The sequence below is a fragment of the Neodiprion pinetum genome, chromosome 3 (genome assembly GCF_021155775.2).
Source record: "Neodiprion pinetum isolate iyNeoPine1 chromosome 3, iyNeoPine1.2, whole genome shotgun sequence".
Lineage (NCBI taxonomy): Eukaryota > Metazoa > Arthropoda > Insecta > Hymenoptera > Diprionidae > Neodiprion > Neodiprion pinetum.
Window position 1 is genome coordinate 14,683,006 of NC_060234.1, and position 26,566 is coordinate 14,709,571.

The 26,566-nt window shown below is 41.3% G+C and overlaps 1 protein-coding gene across 6 annotated transcripts in view; it reads left to right on the forward strand.

Moving 5' to 3' along the window:
• The window catches only part of Nmdar2 (NMDA receptor 2), a 1,937,843-nt gene that overhangs the window by 1,208,486 nt on the left and 702,791 nt on the right, over positions 1-26,566 (forward strand). For all 6 annotated transcript variants that reach the window (XM_046618083.2, XM_069134406.1, XM_069134408.1 and 3 more), the window contains one exon: positions 24,680-24,964. In XM_046618083.2, the coding sequence (XP_046474039.1) occupies positions 24,680-24,964 (285 nt within the window). The remainder of the gene's footprint in view (positions 1-24,679; positions 24,965-26,566) is intronic.

Below are 26,566 nucleotides of genomic sequence, written 5' to 3' on the forward strand. Positions count from 1 at the left end.
CGATGTCATCGAAAGGGTCTTGTTCTTGAAGCATCTTCCGAGCCTCCTCTTCTACCTCATCCCCCTCCGACAGATGATCAGGCCAGTCAAAATCTGTTTTATCAGGCCCTTTTTTGGGGTCGCGGGAAGATTTGGTGTGATGTCGCTCTTCCAAACGCCTTAATGATTCGTTAAATTTGTTAATTGAGTCTTCTAGGGTTGCCGTTACCGTCTTCGTGCTATCTGCTTCCGATTCCTCCGTGCTTTCATCAGAATCGTTGCTAGGGGTGGTGAGCGTGACCGTGATTGCAGCAGACCTCTGGCCAGACGTCGCGCTTGCGGACTCCGATGAAGACGCTGGTTCTTGGGGACCTCCGAGGGGCTTGACCTCTACGGGGGCGGAGGCTTCGGCCTTTTCGGAGGAAGTAACGGTGAGGGCAACATACTGCGATGCAAGCGCAGTATGGGTGGCCCTGAGCTCTCCGATTCGGATCCGGAGGGTTTCGCGACGGTGGGAGGTGGGCGCCTCGCGGGTCTTGTAACGACATTGCCGCGTGTGCGTCTCGTCACCGGGCCGGAGCTCTCCGAGCTCCCCTCTCCCCTTTCAGGTACCGTTGGCACTGTAGGCACGCTGCGTAGACGCGATCGTGTGCGCGCTGCTACGATTAATGCATCGGCCTTGGACGGGCCAGCTGATGTCCCAGATGTCGACACTTCTGTGCTAGACGTCGGGCCTTTACGAGTACCGAAAGGTTTTGAAGATAAAGGCGAAACTTGAGCTTCCTGAGTGACGTTCGGCTCTACGTCCGAATCTTTTGAAGACGAGATTATCATCGGGTTTACGGGATTACGGGATTACGGGAGAGTGCATCGGCATTTACATTTTCGCGCCCTGGCTTATGTTGGAATTCATAATCTTATTTACACAATCTAATTTTTCATCGACTGAGCCTCTTGCCTGGATCGAGCGTAGAACGCAACCATTTGAGAGGCTCGTGATCGCTTACGAGCATAAATTTCCTTCCATACAGATATGTGGAGAAGTGTTCTATTGAATCGATTATAGCCAGACATTCTTGTTCCGTAGTTCCGTAATTCTGTCCAGCATAAGAGAAAATTCTAGAATGATAAGCGACTGGTAGATCATGGCCATCGTGAATTTGTGATAACACTGCTCCGAGTGCAAATTCCGAGGCATCGGTCGTCAAGATGAACTGTTTGGACAAATCGGGATACTGTGAAATCGGTTCTTGACACAATGCTTTGCGAAGCTTGCGAAAGCTGTTTTTCCGCTCCCGCTCCCATACGAATGGTTTTCCCTTTTTGAGCAAGTCTGACAAGGGCTTCGATCTAGCAGTTCAATCCGGAATAAATCGACGGTAATAACCGGCAAGTCCCAGAAATTGGCGCACGTTTTTCTGCGTTCTTGGGCGCGGAAATTTACGCACTGCCTCTAGTTTCTTCGGGTCCATTCGCAACCCATCGCGGCTAACGATATGCCCGAGATACGCGACTTCGCTACGCAAGCACTCACGCTTGACCGGTTCGAGGACGAGGTTAGCATCCTCGAGACGTTGCATGAGACGACGGATTTCAATCTTATGTTCCTCGAGAGTTTCCGCAAACACAAGAATATCGTCGAGATATACGAACAGCTTTGTCCCCTGCAACCCGATCAGCACCCGATCCATCAGGCGTTGAAAGGTCGCGGGCGCGTTCCTGAGACCTTCAGGCATGCGAGCGTACTCGTAATGCCCGTTTATCGTCGAAAACGCTGTCTTTGGACCGTCGCTCCGATCCATCGGGATCTACTGGAAACCGCTCGCTAAATCGAATGTCGAAAAGTACGTAGCTTTTTCCAGATGCTCGAGTATTTCTATCATGTTCGGGAGGGGGTACGCGTCGGAAATCGTCTTCTCGTTCAATTCACGGAAATCGATGACCATGCGCATCCGCAGATTCCCTTGAGAATCGGGTTTTTTTAGGAACTATCCAGACCGTCGAGTTATACGGGGAGCGTAAATGAACGATTATTCCCTCCCTCAGCTTTTTCTTAACTTGCCGTTCCAGTTCCAACCAATACACCACAGGGAATCTGTATTGTTTCGCGTTTACTGGGAGCTCGTCCACCGTCGGGATTCGATGGTGAACTTGATCCGTGTATCGCAATCTATCGCCTGGTAGCTTATACATGTGAGGGTATTCCTCGATGAGATTTATAACATGTCGCGCTCTACCTCGTTGAGCCTCTCTAATCGCAATGATTTAATTATGGCTTCTACCCGATCCGTCGGCTTAGTACTCTCTACGCCGCTACCGTCGGAGTTTTCACCGCTCCAATAACAGTCCTCTCGATAATGCTCGAAGTCTTCGAGTTCCTGAGGCTCGATTTCTAGTTCGATGTCGTCGAATAGCGTGTTTATTGCTAAGACGTAGCACGATCCTCCCGCAGGAGCAACGATACTCTCTCCGATAAACACACCCGGTTAAGTCTCGACTTGCGGTAAGTATCCCTTCGTTAATTTGCGTTCTTCAAAGGGATGCTAATTTGTTCACTCTTAAGCGCGCGCAATTTATAACTTTGTTTATCCGAGGTGATTTTTGCTGCTAACACGCGCCTTGTTCGTTCCGTGTCGGAAGGAGGTAAGCCTACGAAAGGCTTGGGTCGGATAGGATCACTTGAGGTGACTAAGGTGTTGTGATAAAACGAAATTTCGGCTTTCTCCGCGAAAAAATACGGTTTACCGATTAACGCGTCGCTTTTCAGTGGCAGGTTTCGTAACACATGAAATTTAACCAGTTTTTCGGAAATATGAAGGACAACTGAGCCGAGTGTCGGAATATCCGATTCCTCTTAGCCTGTTACCCATATTTTAGCGTCAGTATTTACAATTAAGTCTTGATTGAGGGCACGTAGTTTGATTAAGCTAGCTGAGGAACCCGTGTCAAGAAAGAATTTTTCCTTCTTGTTACGAAGTTCGGGGGCAGTCAGTTCGACTACTGGGCTCTCCTCGTCGGTGGGGGTCTAGAAGACGAGGCATCGTTCTCCAGAAACCTCACTGACTGTTGGTGTTCTCGGGGTCGACTTGACTCGCTTGCTCCAGTCGGGCCCGCAGGGGAATTTGCCCGGCGAGCCCCAGGGCAGTTCGAAGGCTCCCTTTGCTGGAAACGCCCCGGAGATGACCGACGCTCTAACGGGCAGCACGTTTTTTTTACGTATATCTACATATAGAGATATAGAGTCTACCGCGCCTGGTTTATAAGTACAAATTATTGATATCAATCCTTTTTTTTCAAATAAATTTATTCAACATTTTTCACTTCAAATTCAGTTCGAGGTCAACTCTTCCGTTTTTGGGACTTTGGGATGTTTTTGCTGTGGAATGATGAATTTTTTATCATTTCCTTTACATTTCCTCGCATAATTTTTATTTACCATACGTAGACGGACCCCTCTTCCTCGCCCGTCTCAAGCAACAGCTCCTCCTCCGCTGCTTCTGCTGCTGCGCACAGCAGATCATCTAATCCGTCATCTTGTTTTGGTGAAAAGGCGTTAAACTATTTGCTCAGGGATTCATACGCGTTTGACTGTATTTTCAAATGTCAATATTTTTTTCTTTTTTTGACAAATAATTATATATATGGGATTATTTTCCCATTTTTCATGGCTAGATGTAGAATTCACTGGTAATGATCCTCAAAAAAAAGTCCGGCTCTTCGGTTTGCCGAGTTGAATTTGGATTTACATACTATCATATTATATCGATATGCTTTACCTGGTATTTTCTCGCCCGACCGCTGCAAAACCTTATCGCTGCCCTGTTTTGAAAAAGTTCATCAATTTTATCATACTGCTCACTTTACTATTTATTCATTCATATTTTCAATGGTATACTCACTTTGTTCAGCATGTTTGATTTAATTTATCTATTTACAAAACAAAATATCACTAAACTGGGCAGTGCTCACCTATTCTAATTTTTTTGCTTCTTTGCTTCTTTTCATCAGCTACGGTGTTTCATTTGAACTGTCAAATGTCGGAATATAATTAATTGTAATTAATTTCGTTGTTGCATGTTGTGACATGGATTTTTCCCGCTCCTTGGTCACTCGGAGAAAATGACCGAGAACTGACCGCGTGCACAATAAATCGGCGTCCGCGTGTCATCCTGGACCTGAAACAATATCGCGAAATTTGTTGCGCGCCTGGCGTGATCAACACGCCTCGAAATCGGCAATGCAGTACACCGCGACCATATACTCGGCAGCTCAGTACCGCGAAGAGGGAAGGGGTAATTTTTGGGTGGAGAGAGATACGAAACACGTACGCCAACACGTTATTTCACGTAGCACTGATAAAATTGACAAATATATTTCCTCCGAATGATAATACCAACAAAAAAAAACATATAAAAAAAAAAATAATCATTCAAACTTCGCTCATTGCGACTCAAAATACCACGAGAAGTTATAATTCGTCATTCGCTATTCGCGACTCATACTTAACTACTGGGATCTAACAAACAAAAGAAAAGAAAACAATATAACAGAACAGAAGAAAGAAAATTAAGTGACTAAATCGGGACGACCCCTCAGTTCTACGGGCGCTAATCGCCACTTTACTGCCAAACAATAATTCGAAAAAAAAAAAAAAAAAACAAACAAGGTAGGTGACTCGACGCGCTAACCGCGACCGTCCTCTACAATTCACGGCGCTAATCGCCACGTAACAATAAACCGCTAGACGAAAACTCAACCGAAATCATAATCGACGCGCTAACCGCAATCGTTAATAAATCTAGAAAATTCCTTATGCCTACGTGCGCTAATCGCCACCTTACTGATGAACAAAAATTTATGAACTAAACCAAAACAACGTAACTAGACGCGCTAATCGCGACCAAATTAATAATTCTAGGAAGCTTTTCTTTTCGTGCTTGCTTAGAATGTATTATTACGCATCCGAGCTCCAGTCGTAGTCGCTATTTCCAAAAAAAAGTTTGCAAACCGTCCCGCGAATCCGAGCGTCTACGCACGATGAAACACGGCCTACACGGGAGGTGACACTTTTTACCTACGCAGACTCGACGAGACCCTGTGCAGCGGAATTTGGCTACACTCAATTTCAAACCGAAATTGGCTCCACTCACAACCGTGACTTTACACGAGACTCTACAGAAACCGGATTGACTATATGCGTTATTGCGAAAAACTCAGGCAACGGCCATCAACAAGGAGATCGGCAAACAAATTTCGATTGCGACTCTAACTCAACAAGGAATTGGCCAACGTTTACCGGTGCGCCGATCTAAATTGCACTCGAAATGCGTTTGCAAAGAATTAATAGCGCTTACCGCTTCGCGAACACACCAAGAACTCTCCGACACCGGTTTCCGCCATGTTACACACAATTCTCTAAATTTTAATTTACTCAACCGTGTCCACCGCGAAATGTCGCCAGGATTCAAGTGTCGAACTCTGCAAATCGGAGCCGCAATTTGAACCTGCCTCAAACGTAGGCGCTATCCGTGGTCAAAATCCTCCCGATCTAATTGGGTTCTCGTTACGAAATTCTTACAGCCTAGCTTATCGCTATCGTTGAATCTCGCTGTCGCGGGGTGTTGATTGGCTGTCCAGTCTCTGGTACCCCGTAGTTCGACAGTGGCGTGGTGACGACTTCGCGAGGTTGCCTGTCATCAGTTGGGGGACAGGGGGGGGGGGGGGGGGGGAGGGGGGGCTACAGCTCGCCGACCACCAACGGGAATCTCGTCCGCCTTGGGTTCCCTCGCGGCAGAGCTCTCCGTTGACGCTCCGTCCGCAGCCTCGTGTGAGGCCCCCCTTTCGTCGCAATCCGCCGCGATTGTCATCCGGTAACGTCGTTTGAATTTGCTGCCGATCCCCTGCATGATGCCGCATTTACTCGCCGACCAAAAAAAAATAAACAAAAATCCTGAAAAGTCGTATTCGCTAGACCGACAATGGTCCCCTCTTAGAGTCTCGGATGCGTGACCGTTGTCCTGGCGCTCTTTTTTGAAATAAGCCGCGGTCTGATCCACGGGCTCCCTAATTTTGGGTTCCGTCTAGGGTTCGGGGAGCCGTGTGGAACGCGCATTGAATATGCCACGTTACAATGTATAGGTATAATAGATATGTACTTATATATTTCTTTTATTTATCTAGAAATTTAATATGGTATGAATATCGTAGAAATAACTGGAATTTTACATTAACACATTTGTACTTTTACCATTTTTTTTTTTTTTTCTAATTTACATTTTTTTGTCATCTTCAACTCAGTCAATACATCCTTATACCTTTTTTCTAATTTTACTATTTGTTTCCTAATTTCATAGGCTAACTTTTATTTTCTCACAAGTTTCTCTTTCATTGCATGCGTTTCGGCTTTTTCAGCAAATGACCGAAACGGATGAATTTACATCTGAATAATCACAAAATAAGAAAATACTTAGTGTAAGTGATTTATGGATTTGAACATCCAATTACAAATCATGATTGTTTAAATTTCCATACTTTGTGCTTTATTTCCTCTTTATCGTTTTATGCTGCTACCTATTTTTGCATCTTCTAGCTTCTCTTGGCTTTTCTTTATCTTTTCTCTGTTGTCCATTTTTTCAGTGATTTTTATATTCTTGCTGGTTTTTCTTTTATTGCTGATTCTGTGTTCTTTTCATTTGTATTCTCTCCTCCTTTTTCTTTCACTTTCGCTTCTTTTTTCCTTTATACAGTACTTTTTCTTCCTTCTTCCTATGAGTTCCCGGTGGAGTCAGCAGAGGGGGTCAACCCCTCGGCCTCTCGAACTCCTATCACCTCCTGTGCTTTTTTCTTTTAAGTTCATCCATGTTTATTTGTTTGTTTGTGGCCTTGATGTAAATACATTATGCAGTATTTATTCAATAATTTTCTTGTACACAATGTTCTTTATTGCATTTCAATTTTTTTTTAGTTGAATTTTTATACCTTTCTTCGACCTGCGTCGTGACAATGCAACGTAGAGTTGACCATGTCCAAGGATTGGTCGGTCAATGAATAGTCCCACGTGGTCAAAACTTTGTCCTTGTGATTCATTTATGGTTATTGCAAATGCCAACCTGACTGGAAACTGTCACCTATGGAGGATAAATGGCATATCCGTGTCTCCCCGCGTATCTAATTTGATTCTTGGTATCTCTACTATTTGCCCTTTTCGCTCTCCGGTTAAAAGTTCACTGATCAAAATTCTAGAGTGAATTTCTCTTACAACTAACCGTGTTTCATTGCATAAACCATCTGATATTGATAAATTTCGCAATGACATCACAATTGCTCCCGACCTTCAGCTGTAGATTGTGTGGTGGTAAACCTGATGGCGTTAATCCATTTAAATACTCTATCGGATATTGCAGAGTAGCTTCTTCGTCAAGTGCTGCATCCGCAGTATCAATTCCTTGTAATGTTGCGTAATCTATGCTTCTTGATTTGAATATATTGCCATCCATTCTGCGTAGTATCTCTGTATTTAACTGATTAACTTCGACATTCAATGGAGCTAAGATGGCTCTATTTGTTAATTCATCAAGTGGCAGATTTATTGGATATAAATCGTCTATTGAATTGTTGCTTTGTATTTCTTTCTCTGGTACGAACAACTCCACTTCTCCATTACCTATATTAAGTAACCACTCTGAAAACTTTGCGGCATCCTTCTTTGCTCGCATATTTTTTTTCAAGCCTCATTTTTCGAATATACTCCAAAGTGTAGAGTATTTAACTGTTTCCTCTATCATTTGTTGTTTACCTCCTTGTCTCACAATTGGTAAAACTTGTCTAAAGTCTCCACCTAGTATTATAGTCTTCCCACCAAACGGGGATGCGTCTTCCATTGTATCTTTCAACGTTCTGTCGATCAATTCTGAAGCATTTTTCGGTATCATCGAACATTCATCGCATATAAATACATCTATACTTTGTATTTTTTTTTTTTCATCGTTGCATTTGTGAAAATTGTTCCCTCCATCTGCAGTGTCAATGGTAATCCAAATGTTTTGTGCGCAGTTCCATACGGTAGTAAGATGGCTGCTATACCTGTCCAAGCAACACATGCAACATTTTTTTTTTCAGATTTCAACATGTAGTATCACGCGTTGTATAAGAATGTTTTTCCTGTTCCTCCTGATCTATCGATGTAAAAGCATTTTTCTTGTTTTCTACCGGTACTTTTGTCACACATAATTTTATCAAAAATTTGTGTATAAATTATTTTCTGATCGTTGTTTAATTATTCCACCAGTTCACTGCCTTTCTTTGCCAAGGTTTCTATATTTTCCACTGTTATTTCTTCTGCTTTATTTTTAAAGATTATCTTCGGTATTGGTAAGTAAAAATCTGCACATGATCTTGCTTCAGCTCTGAGAAGATGCTCAATTGCACATAGTGCTCTATTTTCATGCTGATCCACGAAGTCTTCAGAAAGTGCTTTCTTGTAAGTGTTCCATAAATCTATCACGTTCGATGGCATTTCACTGATTAAATACCACATAAAAAAATGACGTAACCGTTTCGGCATAAGTATTGAAACAGCTTCGTCGAATATCTTGAAAGCTTTGTCATTTGTCGCAGTTAAACCCATATCCACTGCAGTATTTCTGAATGTGTTACATTCTTTCCCGTTGACGGTTCGTTAATCTATAAAACTCCTTGCATTTGTCGCATGTCCAAGGATTAGTTTGAGATGAAATCTTTCTGAATCCCATGGTAAAACATTTTTCATTCTGCTAACTACTTTACATGCATATTTTTTTTTTTCCACGTACTTGTTGCTTCTTGAAACGAATAGTAATCGGGCGTGTTCGCGTAAGTTATATTTCTTGCTATTTCATCTATGCTGTTCAATTCAAACCATGCAATAAGATGGGTTCTCCACTCTTTTTCATTTGTAGCGGCTTCGACTCCTCTACCTCCCTCAAACGTTGCGTATTGCTGCCTCGGTAGGTGTACAGGTAAGCGTGGGACTGCATGACTTCGTCCATGCATTGGAAGTTCTAGTATACGCCAAGCTGCTTCCGTCGGTCCTACGTAACGCGAATCTATATAATCCTGTATTTCGTTGATTATTGGCTGACCATTATTCTCGCTGTTTAAATCAGTTATTTGTACTCTTCCACAATCATGTCCCTTGTGGACGTACTTGAACACATACTTGATAGCCATTATTGACGCACAATATTCTACGTTCATGTGGCAGTCGTACTTTGCAAGTAGGTATGGATTGTGAGGCACAACCATGCTGTTGTCTACTTGGATATTTCTTCCTTCCACGTGGTTGCGGTAATAGTTTATGTCTGTATTTTTTCGTCTGCGATACTTTGGAAAACCGCCACCACTTATATCAGTGTTTTCCACTGAGTCTTTCGGAAATTTCTTTCAGCATGACTTCGTTACCGAATTCCAGCATGGTATTTTGGATCTGTGAGGGCCATGTAGCATGTGTGATGTGACAGATTGATATGGTTGTTGATGTATTTGTTTGTCTGGTATTTCTGCAGATATGGACCTGTCAATTGCTTCTGGAGTCGAAAGTTTGTCATTGTTATTTAAGATAAATAGTATGTGATCATGCGGTAAACCTGTTTTCTGAAATTCAACTGTGTATACGTATCCTTCAATCTTTCCAAATACTGAACCGCTTTTGATTTCCTTTAGTGCCTGTTGTAGCCGCATGTTAAATATTCGACAATCTATTGTTGGAATGTCGTTTGCAGTGGTACCTGCAGGAAAATATTTTAATACCCTACATACTTCCGGCCACTCAGGATTACATGTCATTGTGATGAATAAATCCGGTCGTCCAACTTTCCTTGTTATTGCCATTGCATCTTGGTACTGCTGTTGCATATGTCGCATGCTGCCGGAAAATGTTGATGGTAAAATCATTTGGTTCCCAAGTCTTGTTTGATCCGACGTAATCGCTTCACTTTTTGATATGTGATCAGTCATTCCCTTGTAACATTCTACACGCAGTTTCCTCTGATTATTTCTTAAGAACAATAAATGCTGCGATTCGATTGTGAGATATGCGTGAATCACAAAGTGTTGTGTCAGTCGTCCGCTCCGCAACAACTGATTCTGTGATTCACCTCGACGTGAGGCCAATCGATGTCCATAGTATCAAACAGGAGAGAGTTTCTTGTTTGTTCCTACGTGTTTCATATTATAGCTCCATCCTCAATCACCGCTCGGAAGTAGTGAAGGAAAAGTCATTGGGTCAACGTGTTGCAAATATTTCGGTACATATCCGACTGCACGGTCTTGTTTTGGAAATACTTGTACTTCTATATTTTCAGATACTGCCTCGTCATCTGAAACGATCAGAGCTGCTAGCTCACCACAGGTTGGCGCATTGTACCGCCGTCTATCGTCTTCCTTGAGTGCAATAAAGTTTAATTTCACCGGGCTTTCTCCGTTAACAAATTGCTCGTACGTTGTTTTAAAATTTGCTGCATGAGGATTGATATCTATCATCAGTCTACCAATAATTTTTAACAGATTTGCTTTACTTGTGTCATTTTCTGTCAGCGCTAGCTGAGTTTGTGCGTCGAAGATGTCAATTTGTCCATATCTCGGTCAGTTATTGTTTGCGGTCTCTAAACTTGTAGATATTTTGTAACTCACATCCTCGATTATTTTCATCACATATGGTCCTGGATTTCCCAGATCTGCCACGGGACAATTGACTGATGCAAACGCAAACGCGTCATTATATGATCGTATATGTTGTCCGTAGTGTCTTGATACTTCGTCATTCCCTTCTCGCAGACGTTGAAGTACATCGGGATATTCCTTTAATGGTGGTGATGTTATTTTTCCTCCATGACAGCAATTATTTGCCACCCTTCCTGTTTCATATTTGAACCTTTCTGCATTGCAATGTTTACATTTCACGTTCATTTCACCCATGTCTAGTTGCTCCACAGTGTTGGAAATGCCTTGTTCAATATCCCCGTTGTAACGATGCTCAGCAATGATTGATTCACTATTCATTGCTTCCACTCGTTCTCTGTTTCTGTCCAATTCCAAGCTGTCTCTGCTATCTTCTATTGTTTGGCTGAATACACACAGTTCCTTCTCCATCGATGTCAACGTATCACTGTCACTTGATATTTTATCACAAACATGAATTTTAGATACGTTATTTTTGCTCATGAGTCGTTGATACACTTCTTTTTCGTCTGTCGTTTCATCTACTCGTTGTCTCTTGCTGTCCAGTTCAATTCGTTTTGTGCTCACCTTTCTTTTTTTCATCAATCTAAGCTTCTGTTCGTTGGTCCAAAATTGGTGTTCCTTCTCCATTGATATCGATCTATCTCCTTGACTTGCTGAATTATTTTTGCCACCGCTCTGCCTGTTATTCTCCAAAATCACCTTCTTTATATTATTTTTTTCACTATATTTGCGTTGCTGTTCACTCCGCAAAACACCTCTTTCCCTTGTGGTCAACATAAATTCTGGTCGTCCTCTTGCCCGGTTATAGGAATATTTGTTTGATATCATTCTATGGCTTATTTGGTTTTTCGCACTTACAATTTTATTTTCCTCTTTCTTTTGTAATACTTCCGACCATCCACCATCTTCATCGCCTTGTCTGCTGCTTGAAACTCCTCCTTTCTCCATTGTCATTGTAAATCCTGGCTTTCCTTTTGACTGTTTGGTGATGTATTTAGATTTACTATCATTTGCTTGTTACTTTTGATACTTATTACTCACTATCTGAATTTTATTTTGGTTCTGCAAGACATCAAAGTGTCCACTGTCTCCGTCGCCGGTGAAGAGTAGCGAGAATTGTGTTCTATTTTGGGATCCGATTCGGTGTGGATGAATTTGTTCTTTGCGATACACGATTAAACATATCCTCAAAATGTCCGTAGCTGCAACTAATTCGGCTTCTCCCCCGTATATTCCATTTTTATTCATATATGATTTGTAATCACCAGGTGACCTAATCACAGCACCGTTTGACTCATTACCTGTAATAAAACCCGCGAATGTAGACCAATTATCCACTATATTTGAAACGATACTCAGTATCACCTCTGCGTGTCGATCTTGAGTGCCGTATACACAATACGCCAACGCGCGAAAAAGACAATTCCCGTCGGGAATCATCTTGATAATTTTCGTTTGCATGTTCATTTTTTGCGTGTCAGAAGCAGATACCTATAAAGATATTTGTCAAAGACTGTCATAAACAGCCGATGGCAGCTGTCGAAGGAAGTTTTGTTTGCTAGATGCTTTTTGTTTTGTTTTCGGCATCTCACCCCATCGCCAACTTCATGCGTATACTATTGTTATTTCAATCTTTTTTATACTATTGTTATTATAATCTTTCGATACCTGTTTATTTGTTCGAAACTTTTCTATGAGATAGAGTGATTTTCACAGCATGCAGAATAACGCTTGACGCTCGATAAGGTGGACTCATTCAAAGTTCAAGTTTCGAATTCACTTGATAATATATCCTCCTCATTCTTCTCCGACATATCTATATATACACACTGCTCGAAATGCTTTGATTTGTGTCGTTATTGATACACACAATGGAAAACACACTATGGAATTACACGAAATGTTTTTGGAGTTGAGTATCTAACCGTATAGATACACGACGAACTGAACGAAATGTTTTTTTAATATAAAGCATTAAACTTTATCGATACAAAACGAATCTGAAAAATTGTTTGCAATTTTTCTATACGTGCTGTCAAACTTCACGAAAACCTTTGTTTCACCGCCGAGCGTATATCTATACATATACGCACGACGCACATTACGCTGCACCATCACTGTATGTATGACACCAGCTGTCTTTCTCTCTCAGCATGGGTATGCGTAAAGGAAGAGTGAAAGCTTACCGTATGTATCGAGAGACACGAGGTGTCGCGTGTTCAAGATGGCGAATTCGTGCCGAACAACGAGGTTTTTTGCAAAGGCACACACGGCTCGTTTCCTCACGTGATCGCGTGCCCAAGATGGCGGATGGCGGAAAACGATTTTCTAACATTCGCGGCGTGGTCGATGATTTTACTAACGAATGCACTTTCAGTGACATTAAGAATCAATACATTTTGGCGCGGAAGTAGTAGAGATATGACAGTTCTGATCCAAAAATGACAACGTATCGGCAGATTAGCCCCGATTCCCACCTTACCGACAGTCGGTATGTTACCACCGCGACGGTGAGCCTTACCCCCGATATTGTTACAGGCTGTTAACATAACCGGCGCCACCTGTACTTTAGCTTGATTTTACCGACACAAAGTTTGACAATGAATCATTTGCTTAGTCAGATGAGCAGCCATTTTCATTTTTGCTTAGTCAGATGAGCGGCCACTTTGATTATTGTTTAGTCAGATGCGCAGCCATTTTGATTTTTTCACCGTCGGATGAGCAGACAATTCAAATTTTTTACTGTCAGACGGCAGACATTTTACCCTCGCAATTATTATGTCTGATCTTACCGACAGTTGGTGTTACCGGGTGTTGCCGCAGGTTTGTCGCATTATCGATCAATCGATATTCAATCGATCGACTCTGCGTGATGTTTCCAATGCGCGCTGCAAGATGCTAACTTTTTTAGTTATCATGTGGTTGGGTGAACGTTTGAAAAAATAACGATTGGATGCTTTGAATATTTGTTTATTTTATTTTATTTTTTACTGTCAGTTCCCGCCATACCCGTTGAAGTATGTCCCCAGAGGTCTATGTAGACCTGTGCGGGGCAAGGGAAGAGACGGATTAGTGACCATCATTATGCGTCAGCAGCTGTCTTAAGGTGTTCAATAGAAACACCCGCATTCGCACCAGGGGGAAAAGGGGGGAAAATGCAGAAAACCTTGCCCAGGTGTAGCCCGACCGAGTTCAAACCCCAACCCACCAACTCACCGCCTGAACGGTGTGACCCGTCTTACAATTTTTGCGAACCGCCGCTCAGGTCCTCCTTGACAAGCTGAGGATTTGAACGCAGGTCCTCTCGTTCCGTAGTCTCGCACGCTACGCACTACGCTACTACGGTCAGTAATAGATTGCAAAAAAATTTTTCTCGCGAAATACAGATCAAGACCTGTGGAATAGGGTGTTTTCATTGGGCGGAGATGGAAGTGGGGAATGAAAAAAAACCTTTCAAAATAGCGGTTGAATGCTTTTGAATATATCGTGAAACTTTTTCCCCATCACATGCCCAACACTGATTAGGGTTGGGGTGTGCAGGCTCAGACCTGTTTGCCATAAAATTTTTTTATATCTCCTGATGCCGGGGGTGGTACAAAGCTTGGACCCCCCACCACCACACACAAACTCTTGCGATCTATCGGCATATATTAGCTCAACGCATCCGATGAAAAATTGTAGTGGGGGTGGGTGGTATATAAAACGTGAGCCTATTCCGATAGTCACTCCGTTCTCATCGTCTCTTAGCGTCGTGAACTGTTCTGACTGGTGAAAAAAAAAAAAACTCTGATTGAAACGCAATGGATCTGACAAAAGTTCACCATGTCAGCGGCCTGGCGAATCTGCCAACCAAGAAGATGTCGGAGCTCGAAATTGAGGAGGTGTATGACGTCACTGGGTTACGACTGGTCAAAACAAAATTTGGGGTACGTGTTCTGGCGACGATTGAAGGTGAATACAACGTCTTCTTACCATGGAGAATCGCGAGGGTTCTACAAGAAGATTCCGATCAGTTGGCTGAAATGTGTAACATAGCCGGGGAAAATCGTTTGCAAATGAAATATGAGAACCAAGGGGTGGGGAATTCAACAAGTTTGAATTTTCATGCAGTTATGTACCGTAAATGAACTATGCGATCCCCTCTACTTCTACAAAATTCATCCGCGAGGGGATAAAAGCGGGTGTGCTGGATATAGAATAGTCAGTCTTCTACCTGCTGTCTAACGGTAAAATCGAGCGCAACATTCCCATTCCTCAACATGGCAATGATACTAGACGTGCAATGTTTTATAGGCCATAACATGAAGTTTGTACCCAAGGAAGTTGCAGTTATCAACGTAAACGGGTCGGGTCTGGATTACATCATTTTCAAGCCACCCTATGATTTGGCGAGCTTACCGCTTGAACGTAGAGCTACTATTGTCCGGTTGACACACAACCACCACGGAATATCATGGAATGCTGGCAACAAATCTCACGAGGATGTACCGAAGATTGTGAGAAAAATGGTGAGAAATGCGTGTTACGTATACGTCAAAGGGAAGGATAAGAAAGCATGGCTGACGGAGATCATCGATGGTACAACGAGGGTTATTAATATGGAAGATTTGCACATCACACCCCCTGCACTGGAAACATTGAGGCATATGGAAGCGGCACCCTGGCATGACTTGAACCATGGATACTTCCAATCGAATAACCTCCAGCAAGCAGCAGTGCCAGGCTCGATTTGGTATGATGACAACCCTGAATACATCCTGGCATAGAACTGCGCCTTTTAAAAATGTGCAGCGACTAAGGAGTTGGTACTTGAAGGAGTGTACCGGCTCCCTCGAGAAATTCGTCCGCCTGTACAAAGAATTAGACGGTTTAAGGGAAATGGTGTCTGAGGATATAGCTTTTCTACCAAAAGAATTCGTCTACACGTGTGCATCAAACACCATCAATGATGTGTGGGATACACTGTCTGAGAATATGAAAATGGATGCCAGTTGCCGCAGATGCCTCGTGCATTATACACCAAGAACCGATGGCGATATAGTGGATGGGCCGAATCCTCTAGTAAAAGACTGTCTGGAATACAACCGTCTGTCTAAAAAATGCTCGTAATATGCACAAAAATACCAGTAGAATTCATTACAATTATACATATTATATTTTACACATAAAATTAAAATGGAATATCCAATACAATTTTTCACCTATCTAGGAAATACAATTTATCACAATTATATACCAGTTTATACATAGAATTGAAAATAAAATTATTTACACATTCAAAAAAATAGAATTTGTTACAACTATGCATATATCTTTATAAGTTTTATCTGTTCTTTTCATGTAAATTTATCTCGTGGGAAAATGTGAAAATATTATTAATTTTATTTGCTGTAAAATACACGATAAATAATTGTAAATTTTATTCTTCAATATAATCCCCATTATCATATACATTTTATAAAGTACTCAAAAAAGTAGAAACTCGTTGAAGTCTTTGAGACGATTTAGAAAGCGCAAAGTATAGAAATTTCATTGCACAACACGTTAGCTCACCGAAATAATCAGGTAACGGCTTACCCGACTGTAGGATTGCGCGAAAGGAGGAGCAAGATGTTGATTATAGCTACTGGGATGATCCAAATGAAATTGTAGATCATCTCCGACTACTTATGGCGTTGTAGGCTGTAGGCAATACCAACCATTCCAACGAAATAGTCTCCATTATTGAGGAGTTGCGCGAGGCTGTCAGTTTACCGTTCGGGACGTCCGGGGGCTACCACGTTATCTGAAGCGCTCCAGGCTCGCTGCGAATCAGTTGAATCTGTCTTGGTGGACTTGGACCTGTGCAGAACAATTTACGCGAAAAGTCATCATCGGTGTGCCTAAAAATACACCCAAACGGAATAAAGCTTGATTAAAAATGCTACTGAACTTATGATTCATAGAATTATTTAAGTAGGGCAATTTTACCGAGTCTGCTCATCGTTTGCTCCACTATCCGGAGATTACGTTTACAAACAACAAACAAGTACAGAGGTGCTTTGATCTATGCAAAACACTCATTTCTTAATAAAATCCCTCGCAACAACTTTTCCCTATGAAATTACATTTGCTATTAATAAATAAGGAAAAATATATATTCTTCACGAAACGTGTTGATGGGACAATGATGCGTTTGAGATTCATCGATTCGTTTCGATTTATGGCTAGCAGCAGTGCTAAACTTTACTCATATTTGAATGATGCAGATAAACACATAACGCGTAAATTTTATAATAATCCCACACAGTTTAGTTTGATGACCCGCAAAGGTGTTTTTCCCTATGTCGATTGTTGTGTGAAACTCGATGAAACGCGATCACCTGCAAAGAAGCATTTCTACTCACACCTTTGCGATGCAGATATTTCAGACGCCGATTACGAATACGCTAAAAATGTTTGGGGGGAATTCCATTCAGAGTCATAGGGGGACTATTTATATTTATATTTAGAGACTGATGTTCTTTTTCTTGCCAATATTTTTCAAAATTTAATTTTCTTGTTCCGAAACGAAAAAGTTTTCCATAAAATTTTCTGGAAACTTTTTTTCGTTTTCTGAACTTTGTTCCATTTTCTGAAAACTTTCCGAGGTAAGCAAATTATTATTGTCACGTTTATTCTCCTCACACACACACGCACACGCAAATTACTATAAATTTTTTTTTATAGTAACGTGTATGACACATTTTATTTCCTGGAAAACTATTTTTGTGGTGAACTAATGAATATGAATAATTGCTAAATATATCAATAATCTCTCTATCTAATAAAAAAGTTTCAAACAAATGAACGTAGAAAAAGATTATAATAACAATAGTATACGCATGAAGTTGGCGGTGAGATGGGATCCCGAAAACAGAACAAAAAGCATCTAGCAAACCCCGTGACAGCTGTCATCGGCTGTTTATAACAGTCTTTGACAAATATCTTTATAGATATCTGTTTCTGACGCGCAAAAAATGAACATGCAAACAAAAATTATCAAGATGATTCCCGACGGGAATTGTCTTTTTCGCGCGTTGGCGTATTGTGTATACGGCACTCAAGATCGACACGCAGAGGTGAGACTGAGTATCGTTTCAAATATAGTGGATAATTGGTCTACATTCGCGGGTTTTATTACAGGTAATGAGTCAAACGGTGCTGTGATTAGGTCACCTGGTGATTACAAATCATATATGAATAAAAATGGAATATACGGGGGAGAAGCAGAATTAATTGCAGCTGCGGACATTTTTAAGATATGTTTAATCGTGTATCGCGAAGAACAAATTCATCCACACCGGATCGGATGACAAAATGAAATACAATTTTCGCTACTCTTTACCGGCGACGGAGACAGTGGACACTTTGATGTCTTGCAAAACCAAAATAAAATTCAGATAGTGAGTAATAAGTATGAAAAGTAAAAATCAAATAATAGTCAATCTAAATATATCAGCAAAGAGTCAAAAGGACAGCCAGGATTTACGATGACAGTGGAGAAAGAAGGAGTTTCAAGCAGCAGACAAGGCGATGAAGATGGTGGATGGTCGGAAGTATCACAAAAGAAAGAGGAAAATAAAATTGTAAGTGCGAAGAACCAAATAAGCCATAGAATAATATCCATCAAATATTCGTATAACCAGGTAAGAGGACGACCAGGATCGATGTTGACCACAAGAGAAAGAGGTGTTTTGCGAAATGAACAGCAACGGGAAGATCGAAATTTTTCATTAATCAATGAGATTCGCAGTCAACTTCGAACTAAATTTAAAGTGAAAAATGTTAAATAAATTTATTTGAAAAAACAAAGGATTGATATCAATTATTTGTACTTATAAACCAGACGCAGTAGACTCTATATCTCTATCCGTAGATATACGTAAAAAAATCTGAAAAAACGAACTATAGCAAAATAAGTCGCTGAATGCAATCGGGGTTGCATGGCATCGGGAGTTTTGTACATGTGAGTGGATTCGTTTACGAAAATAATCTGAGCAGATCTGCATAGGGAGCCAATGGCAATGTCGGGTTGATCGGAAACAACAGACTAGACAATACGTAAGGAAATAGTGAGGCGCGCGAAACGCGCAGAGGCGAAGCCCCTAGTAAATAAATAATTGTTGAATATATGAATTCACATGGTATTCGCATTTGGAAACTTCGATCCGCCCAATATCGTATTGATGACGAAACGTCTCTGTTTTATAAAGGATCGTCCTAGGTGTCAAACGCAAATTTTGACAACGACTCTATGCCCTCAGTTCTATCCTACGGCTAGTTTTTTGTGGGCGTAGCGACAAGCCTCCCAAGGTATGGCGTCTGTTTGTCCAGGTATCAGTTGCATGTTACCGTCTTGCCAACTCGGTACCATTTTTTCCTGTACAATGGCGCTAACTTGGTGTTTTTCTTTCTTTTTTTTTTGTTTTTTGTTACGTATTAGGCATTGCAGTATGGACCAACTCTTTCTAAGCCCACAGACGGTGCTTATAATCGTTAAACGTGATTGTGTTTAACGTTGAACTTTCGGCACCCCTTGGCACGTTTGCTCACTTTGATGCCGTTGATGTGTTTCGTTTTGTCCTCACCCGTGGTGGTGAATGTGTACAGTTGTACTTATATCCCGATGAACTCGGCCATAATTTTTCCGTTGTTCTCATCATTCATCAGACCCAGAAGTGTGAAATGCTCGGGACAAAGAGGTGAATCTTTATGATCCTTGTGAAGCTCTATAGGATATTCTAAATCCACGTCCAGGATGTAACCGATCGGTGAATCGTCTGGGTGAGTTGATATATCGATGGGATTATGCCCCTACTCGAACGAACCGATTTGTGAACGTGCACTAATAACCGCACCGTATAGATTGTTTACGTCAAAATACATGAGATACGATTCCACGTTACTAGGATCAAAATCTTTCCCCGTAAACCTATTATAGGCTCGAGCGTGTTGATTGGAACATTGTGCTATACCGCCTCGAATGCTCCTTTCAATGAATAACACCATTTCAGAATAGTCTAAAACTTGTAAATTTACTCTAGTATTTTTGAGCATTCCATCAAAAGCAATTCCCGGCGCTGTGTAGTAGTGCAACAGGTCTAAATCATATGTTTTGAAGCAGCTGGCTCGGAAATTTTGAAAAATATTGGCAAGAAAAAGAACATCAGTCTCTAAATATAAATATAAATAGTCCCCCTATGACTCTGAATGGAATTCCCCCCAAACATTTTTAGCGTATTCGTAATCGGCGTCTGAAATATCTGCATCGCAAAGGTGTGAGTAGAAATGCTTCTTTGCAGGTGATCGCGTTTCATCGAGTTTCACACAACAATCGACATAGGGAAAAACACCTTTGCGGGTCATCAAACTAAACTGTGTGGGATTATTATAAAATTTACGCGTTATGTGTTTATCTGCATCATTCAAATATGAGTAAAGTTTAGCACTGCTGCTAGCCATAAATCGAAACGAATCGATGAATCTCAAACGCATCATTGTCCCATCAACACGTTTCGTGAAGAATATATATTTTTCCTTATTTATTAATAGCAAATGTAATTTCATAGGGAAAAGTTGTTGCGAGGGATTTTATTAAGAAATGAGTGTTTTGCATAGATCAAAGCACCTCTGTACTTGTTTGTTGTTTGTAAACGTAATCTCCGGATAGTGGAGCAAACGATGAGCAGACTCGGTAAAATTGCCCTACTTAAATAATTCTATGAATCATAAGTTCAGTAGCATTTTTAATCAAGCTTTATTCCGTTTGGGTGTATTTTTAGGCACACCGATGATGACTTTTCGCGTAAATTGTTCTGCACAGGTCCAAGTCCACCAAGACAGATTCAACTGATTCGCAGCGAGCCTGGAGCGCTTCAGATAACGTGGTAGCCCCCGGACGTCCCGAACGGTAAACTGACAGCCTCGCGCAACTCCTCAATAATGGAGACTATTTCGTTGGAATGGTTGGTATTGCCTACAGCCTACAACGCCATAAGTAGTCGGAGATGATCTACAATTTCATTTGGATCATCCCAGTAGCTATAATCAACATCTTGCTCCTCCTTTCGCGCAATCCTACAGTCGGGTAAGCCGTTACCTGATTATTTCGGTGAGCTAACGTGTTGTGCAATGAAATTTCTATACTTTGCGCTTTCTAAATCGTCTCAAAGACTTCAACGAGTTTCTACTTTTTTGAGTACTTTATAAAATGTATATGATAATGGGGATTATATTGAAGAATAAAATTTACAATTATTTATCGTGTATTTTACAGCAAATAAAATTAATAATATTTTCACATTTTCCCACGAGATAAATTTACATGAAAAGAACAGATAAAACTTATAAAGATATATGCATAGTTGTAACAAATTCTATTTTTTTGAATGTGTAAATAATTTTATTTTCAATTCTATGTATAAACTGGTATATAATTGTGATAAATTGTATTTCCTAGATAGGTGAAAAATTGTATTGGATATTCCATTTTAATTTTATGTGTAAAATATAATATGTATAATTGTAATGAATTCTACTGGTATTTTTGTGCATATTACGAGCATTTTTTAGACAGACGGTTGTATTCCAGACAGTCTTTTACTAGAGGATTCGGCCCATCCACTATATCGCCATCGGTTCTTGGTGTATAATGCACGAGGCATCTGCGGCAACTGGCATCCATTTTCATATTCTCAGACAGTGTATCCCACACATCATTGATGGTGTTTGATGCACACGTGTAGACGAATTCTTTTGGTAGAAAAGCTATATCCTCAGACACCATTTCCCTTAAACCGTCTAATTCTTTGTACAGGCGGACGAATTTCTCGAGGGAGCCGGTACACTCCTTCAAGTACCAACTCCTTAGTCGCTGCACATTTTTAAAAGGCGCAGTTCTATGCCAGGATGTATTCAGGGTTGTCATCATACCAAATCGAGCCTGGCACTGCTGCTTGCTGGAGGTTATTCGATTGGAAGTATCCATGGTTCAAGTCATGCCAGGGTGCCGCTTCCATATGCCTCAATGTTTCCAGTGCAGGGGGTGTGATGTGCAAATCTTCCATATTAATAACCCTCGTTGTACCATCGATGATCTCCGTCAGCCATGCTTTCTTATCCTTCCCTTTGACGTATACGTAACACGCATTTCTCACCATTTTTCTCACAATCTTCGGTACATCCTCGTGAGATTTGTTGCCAGCATTCCATGATATTCCGTGGTGGTTGTGTGTCAACCGGACAATAGTAGCTCTACGTTCAAGCGGTAAGCTCGCCAAATCATAGGGTGGCTTGAAAATGATGTAATCCAGACCCGACCCGTTTACGTTGATAACTGCAACTTCCTTGGGTACAAACTTCATGTTATGGCCTATAAAACATTGCACGTCTAGTATCATTGCCATGTTGAGGAATGGGAATGTTGCGCTCGATTTTACCGTTAGACAGCAGGTAGAAGACTGACTATTCTATATCCAGCACACCCGCTTTTATCCCCTCGCGGATGAATTTTGTAGAAGTAGAGGGGATCGCATAGTTCATTTACGGTACATAACTGCATGAAAATTCAAACTTGTTGAATTCCCCACCCCTTGGTTCTCATATTTCATTTGCAAACGATTTTCCCCGGCTATGTTACACATTTCAGCCAACTGATCGGAATCTTCTTGTAGAACCCTCGCGATTCTCCATGGTAAGAAGACGTTGTATTCACCTTCAATCGTCGCCAGAACACGTACCCCAAATTTTGTTTTGACCAGTCGTAACCCAGTGACGTCATACACCTCCTCAATTTCGAGCTCCGACATCTTCTTGGTTGGCAGATTCGCCAGGCCGCTGACATGGTGAACTTTTGTCAGATCCATTGCGTTTCAATCAGAGTTTTTTTTTTTTTCACCAGTCAGAACAGTTCACGACGCTAAGAGACGATGAGAACGGAGTGACTATCGGAATAGGCTCACGTTTTATATACCACCCACCCCCACTACAATTTTTCATCGGATGCGTTGAGCTAATATATGCCGATAGATCGCAAGAGTTTGTGTGTGGTGGTGGGGGGTCCAAGCTTTGTACCACCCCCGGCATCAGGAGATATAAAAAAATTTTATGGCAAACAGGTCTGAGCCTGCACACCCCAACCCTAATCAGTGTTGGGCATGTGATGGGGAAAAAGTTTCACGATATATTCAAAAGCATTCAACCGCTATTTTGAAAGGTTTTTTTTCATTCCCCACTTCCATCTCCGCCCAATGAAAACACCCTATTCCACAGGTCTTGATCTGTATTTCGCGAGAAAAATTTTTTTGCAATCTATTACTGACCGTAGTAGCGTAGTGCGTAGCGTGCGAGACTACGGAACGAGAGGACCTGCGTTCAAATCCTCAGCTTGTCAAGGAGGACCTGAGCGGCGGTTCGCAAAAATTGTAAGACGGGTCACACCGTTCAGGCGGTGAGTTGGTGGGTTGGGGTTTGAACTCGGTCGGGCTACACCTGGGCAAGGTTTTCTGCATTTTCCCCCCTTTTCCCCCTGGTGCGAATGCGGGTGTTTCTATTGAACACCTTAAGACAGCTGCTGACGCATAATGATGGTCACTAATCCGTCTCTTCCCTTGCCCCGCACAGGTCTACATAGACCTCTGGGGACATACTTCAACGGGTATGGCGGGAACTGACAGTAAAAAATAAAATAAAATAAACAAATATTCAAAGCATCCAATCGTTATTTTTTCAAACGTTCACCCAACCACATGATAACTAAAAAAGTTAGCATCTTGCAGCGCGCATTGGAAACATCACGCAGAGTCGATCGATTGAATATCGATTGATCGATAATGCGACAAACCTGCGGCAACACCCGGTAACACCAACTGTCGGTAAGATCAGACATAATAATTGCGAGGGTAAAATGTCTGCCGTCTGACAGTAAAAAATTTGAATTGTCTGCTCATCCGACGGTGAAAAAATCAAAATGGCTGCGCATCTGACTAAACAATAATCAAAGTGGCCGCTCATCTGACTAAGCAAAAATGAAAATGGCTGCTCATCTGACTAAGCAAATGATTCATTGTCAAACTTTGTGTCGGTAAAATCGAGCTAAAGTACAGGTGGCGCCGTTTATGTTAACAGCCTGTAACAATATCGGGGGTAAGGCTCACCGTCGCGGTGGTAACATACTGACTGTCGGTAAGGTAGGAATCGGGGCTCATCTGCCGATACGTTGCCATTTTTGGATCAGTACTGTCACATCTATACCACTCGCGGAAATGCAAAACGTTGAATCTTATACAAATCACTTATAAGAACCTTATACCGCATTATTATTCATTGTCAGATTTGTGGGACATCGATGTTCAGAAGTGAATACTATTTGAGACTTACTTGATAGTAGTAAACGTCATACTTGAAAATATCACAATGAATGTCGGTTGTATTATAGGTTGGCCGAGGTACAAGACTTTTCCGTCACTCATTTCGTGTCCAAAAACTCTCGTCAAAGATCAGCGGGTGTTTTCAAACGTTTCTCCAAGATCACGACTCCTTTACGGAATTAGCTCTCTTCCTTGCCGACAAAATACTCGTTTACTCCACCTATTTCCTCTGCGATGGGCCGAAAGTTTTTTTTGACCAGGAAATTTCATAGTCGAAGGAACAGATAATAATCTGAAAGAGCTGGATCAAATTAATGGGGAATATGAATTGCCATCTGTCATCGGTTCCTATTTAGAGTAATTTAATACGAATGAGTTGTAATACACTTAACGTTATGGCAAATGAACAAAAATATAACCGAATGCTATACAATATAATAACATAGCTGTTAAATGTTTTGTTACTCAACATTTACTGATAGTTGATCATCCATATCTCATCTTAATAAATATGAACTGAAAAACTAAAATTATCACGTAGATCAGTTTTTTCAAATCTTTTATCATAAAACTCGATTTTTTCTCTGTTTCAGGTTTATGACTAATGTCTGGGCAATGTTTGCTGTTGTATTTCTTGCAATCTATACTGCCAATTTGGCAGCATTCATGATCACCCGAGAAGAGTTTCACGAGTTTACTGGCGTCGATGATCACCGACTAGCGAAACCATTTTCACATAAACCAATGTTCAAGTTTGGGACTATTTCCTGGAGCCATACAGATAGCACAATATCCAAATACTTTAGAGAAATGCATACTTATATGAAAGCCTTCAACAAGACTACCGTGTCCGAAGGAATCGAAGCTGTGATCAGTGGGTAAGTAAACTGACTTTTGTAATAAAATTATTCAGTAATACGATATCATATTTTTTGATGACTGACACGCCTAACGGATTGATTATCATGTAGTCTGGTACACCTTTACGGAAAAAATCCCCAATTTTACCCCCAAAATAACCTCCAAAATAACTCATAACCCCTAGGGGATAAATTCGTACCCCTTAATTCAGGGTTAACGTCGAAGTCGAAGATTTACTCCTAAGTCGAGGTTTTACTCCCAAGTTGAGGGTTTACTTTTGAGTTGAGGGTTTACTTTTAAGTTGAGGGTCTACTCAGAAGTCAAGAGTTTACTCCCAAGTTAAGGGTTTACTGTCAAGTCGAAGTTCTACTCCCAAGTCGAGAGTTTACTCCCAAGTTGAGGGCCTACCTCTTAAGTGAGGGTTAACCCTCAAGTCAAGGGTTTACCTCCAAGTTGAGGGTGAACCTCCCAATCGAGGTTTTACTGTGAAAGAATTCTCGAGTCAAGAGCTTATCATATCATTTTATTGGGATTATAGATGTAACGGTATTACAAAAAGGCATTACACACCATTAGTAAATACAATAGAGTTTGACTAATCAAGAAGTTGTCTGGTTATTTCTCATTATATTATAAATGCATTTGTATTGTGACGTGGATTTTTTTTGCACCTCGGTCACTCGGAGGAAATGACCGAGAACTTACCGCGTGCACAATAATTCGGCTAATAAAACAATATCAGGAAATTTGTTGGGCGCCTGGCGTGATCAACACGCCTCGAAATCGGTAATGCGATATACCGCGACCATATACTCGGTAGCTTAGTACCGTGGAGAGGGGAGGGGTGATTTTTGGGTAGAGAGAGATACGAAACACGTACGCCAACACGTTATTTTACGAAGCGACGATAAAATCGACAGATATATTTTCTTCCGATGATAATACTATCAAAAAAATATACAAAAAAAAATAATAACTATCCAAACATCGCTCACTGCGACTCAAAATACCAACGAGAAATAATAATTCGTGATTCGCTATTCACGACTCCTACTCAACTACTTAGATCTAACAAACAAAAGAAAAGAAGAGAATATAACAGAAAAAAATAAAGAAAATTAAATGACTCAATCTAAACGACTTCGTATGCCTACTCGCGCTAGTCGCTGTCTGAAAAATAAACAATAACTCAAACTACGGACAGAATTTGACTCAACGCGCTAGCCGTGATCGTTACTAACCCTAAAAAATTCGTTAAGCCTACGGGCGCTAATCGCCACTTTACTAATACACAATAATTCAATACTTAAACAAAAGAGAATGTGACTCGACGCGCTATTCGCATCCCCAGCCGTTATTTCTAATGGCGCCGGTGACCACGGGGATCGCCTGGCTGTTATCTGAACGCATCCAAACTCGACTTTCTTCGCGACGTCTGAACGCAGTTCGAGAGGGCGAACGCTCCCCCTTTGACGACTCGCGACCTACACGCGAAGTTACACTTTACCGTACTTAACTCGATGTGACCCTGGGTAATGGAATTTGGTTACCCTCAAATGGCAGTTGTCTGGCAAACCCGTGACGCTACTCGACCAGCTCGGGCACTTGAAACCGGCTCT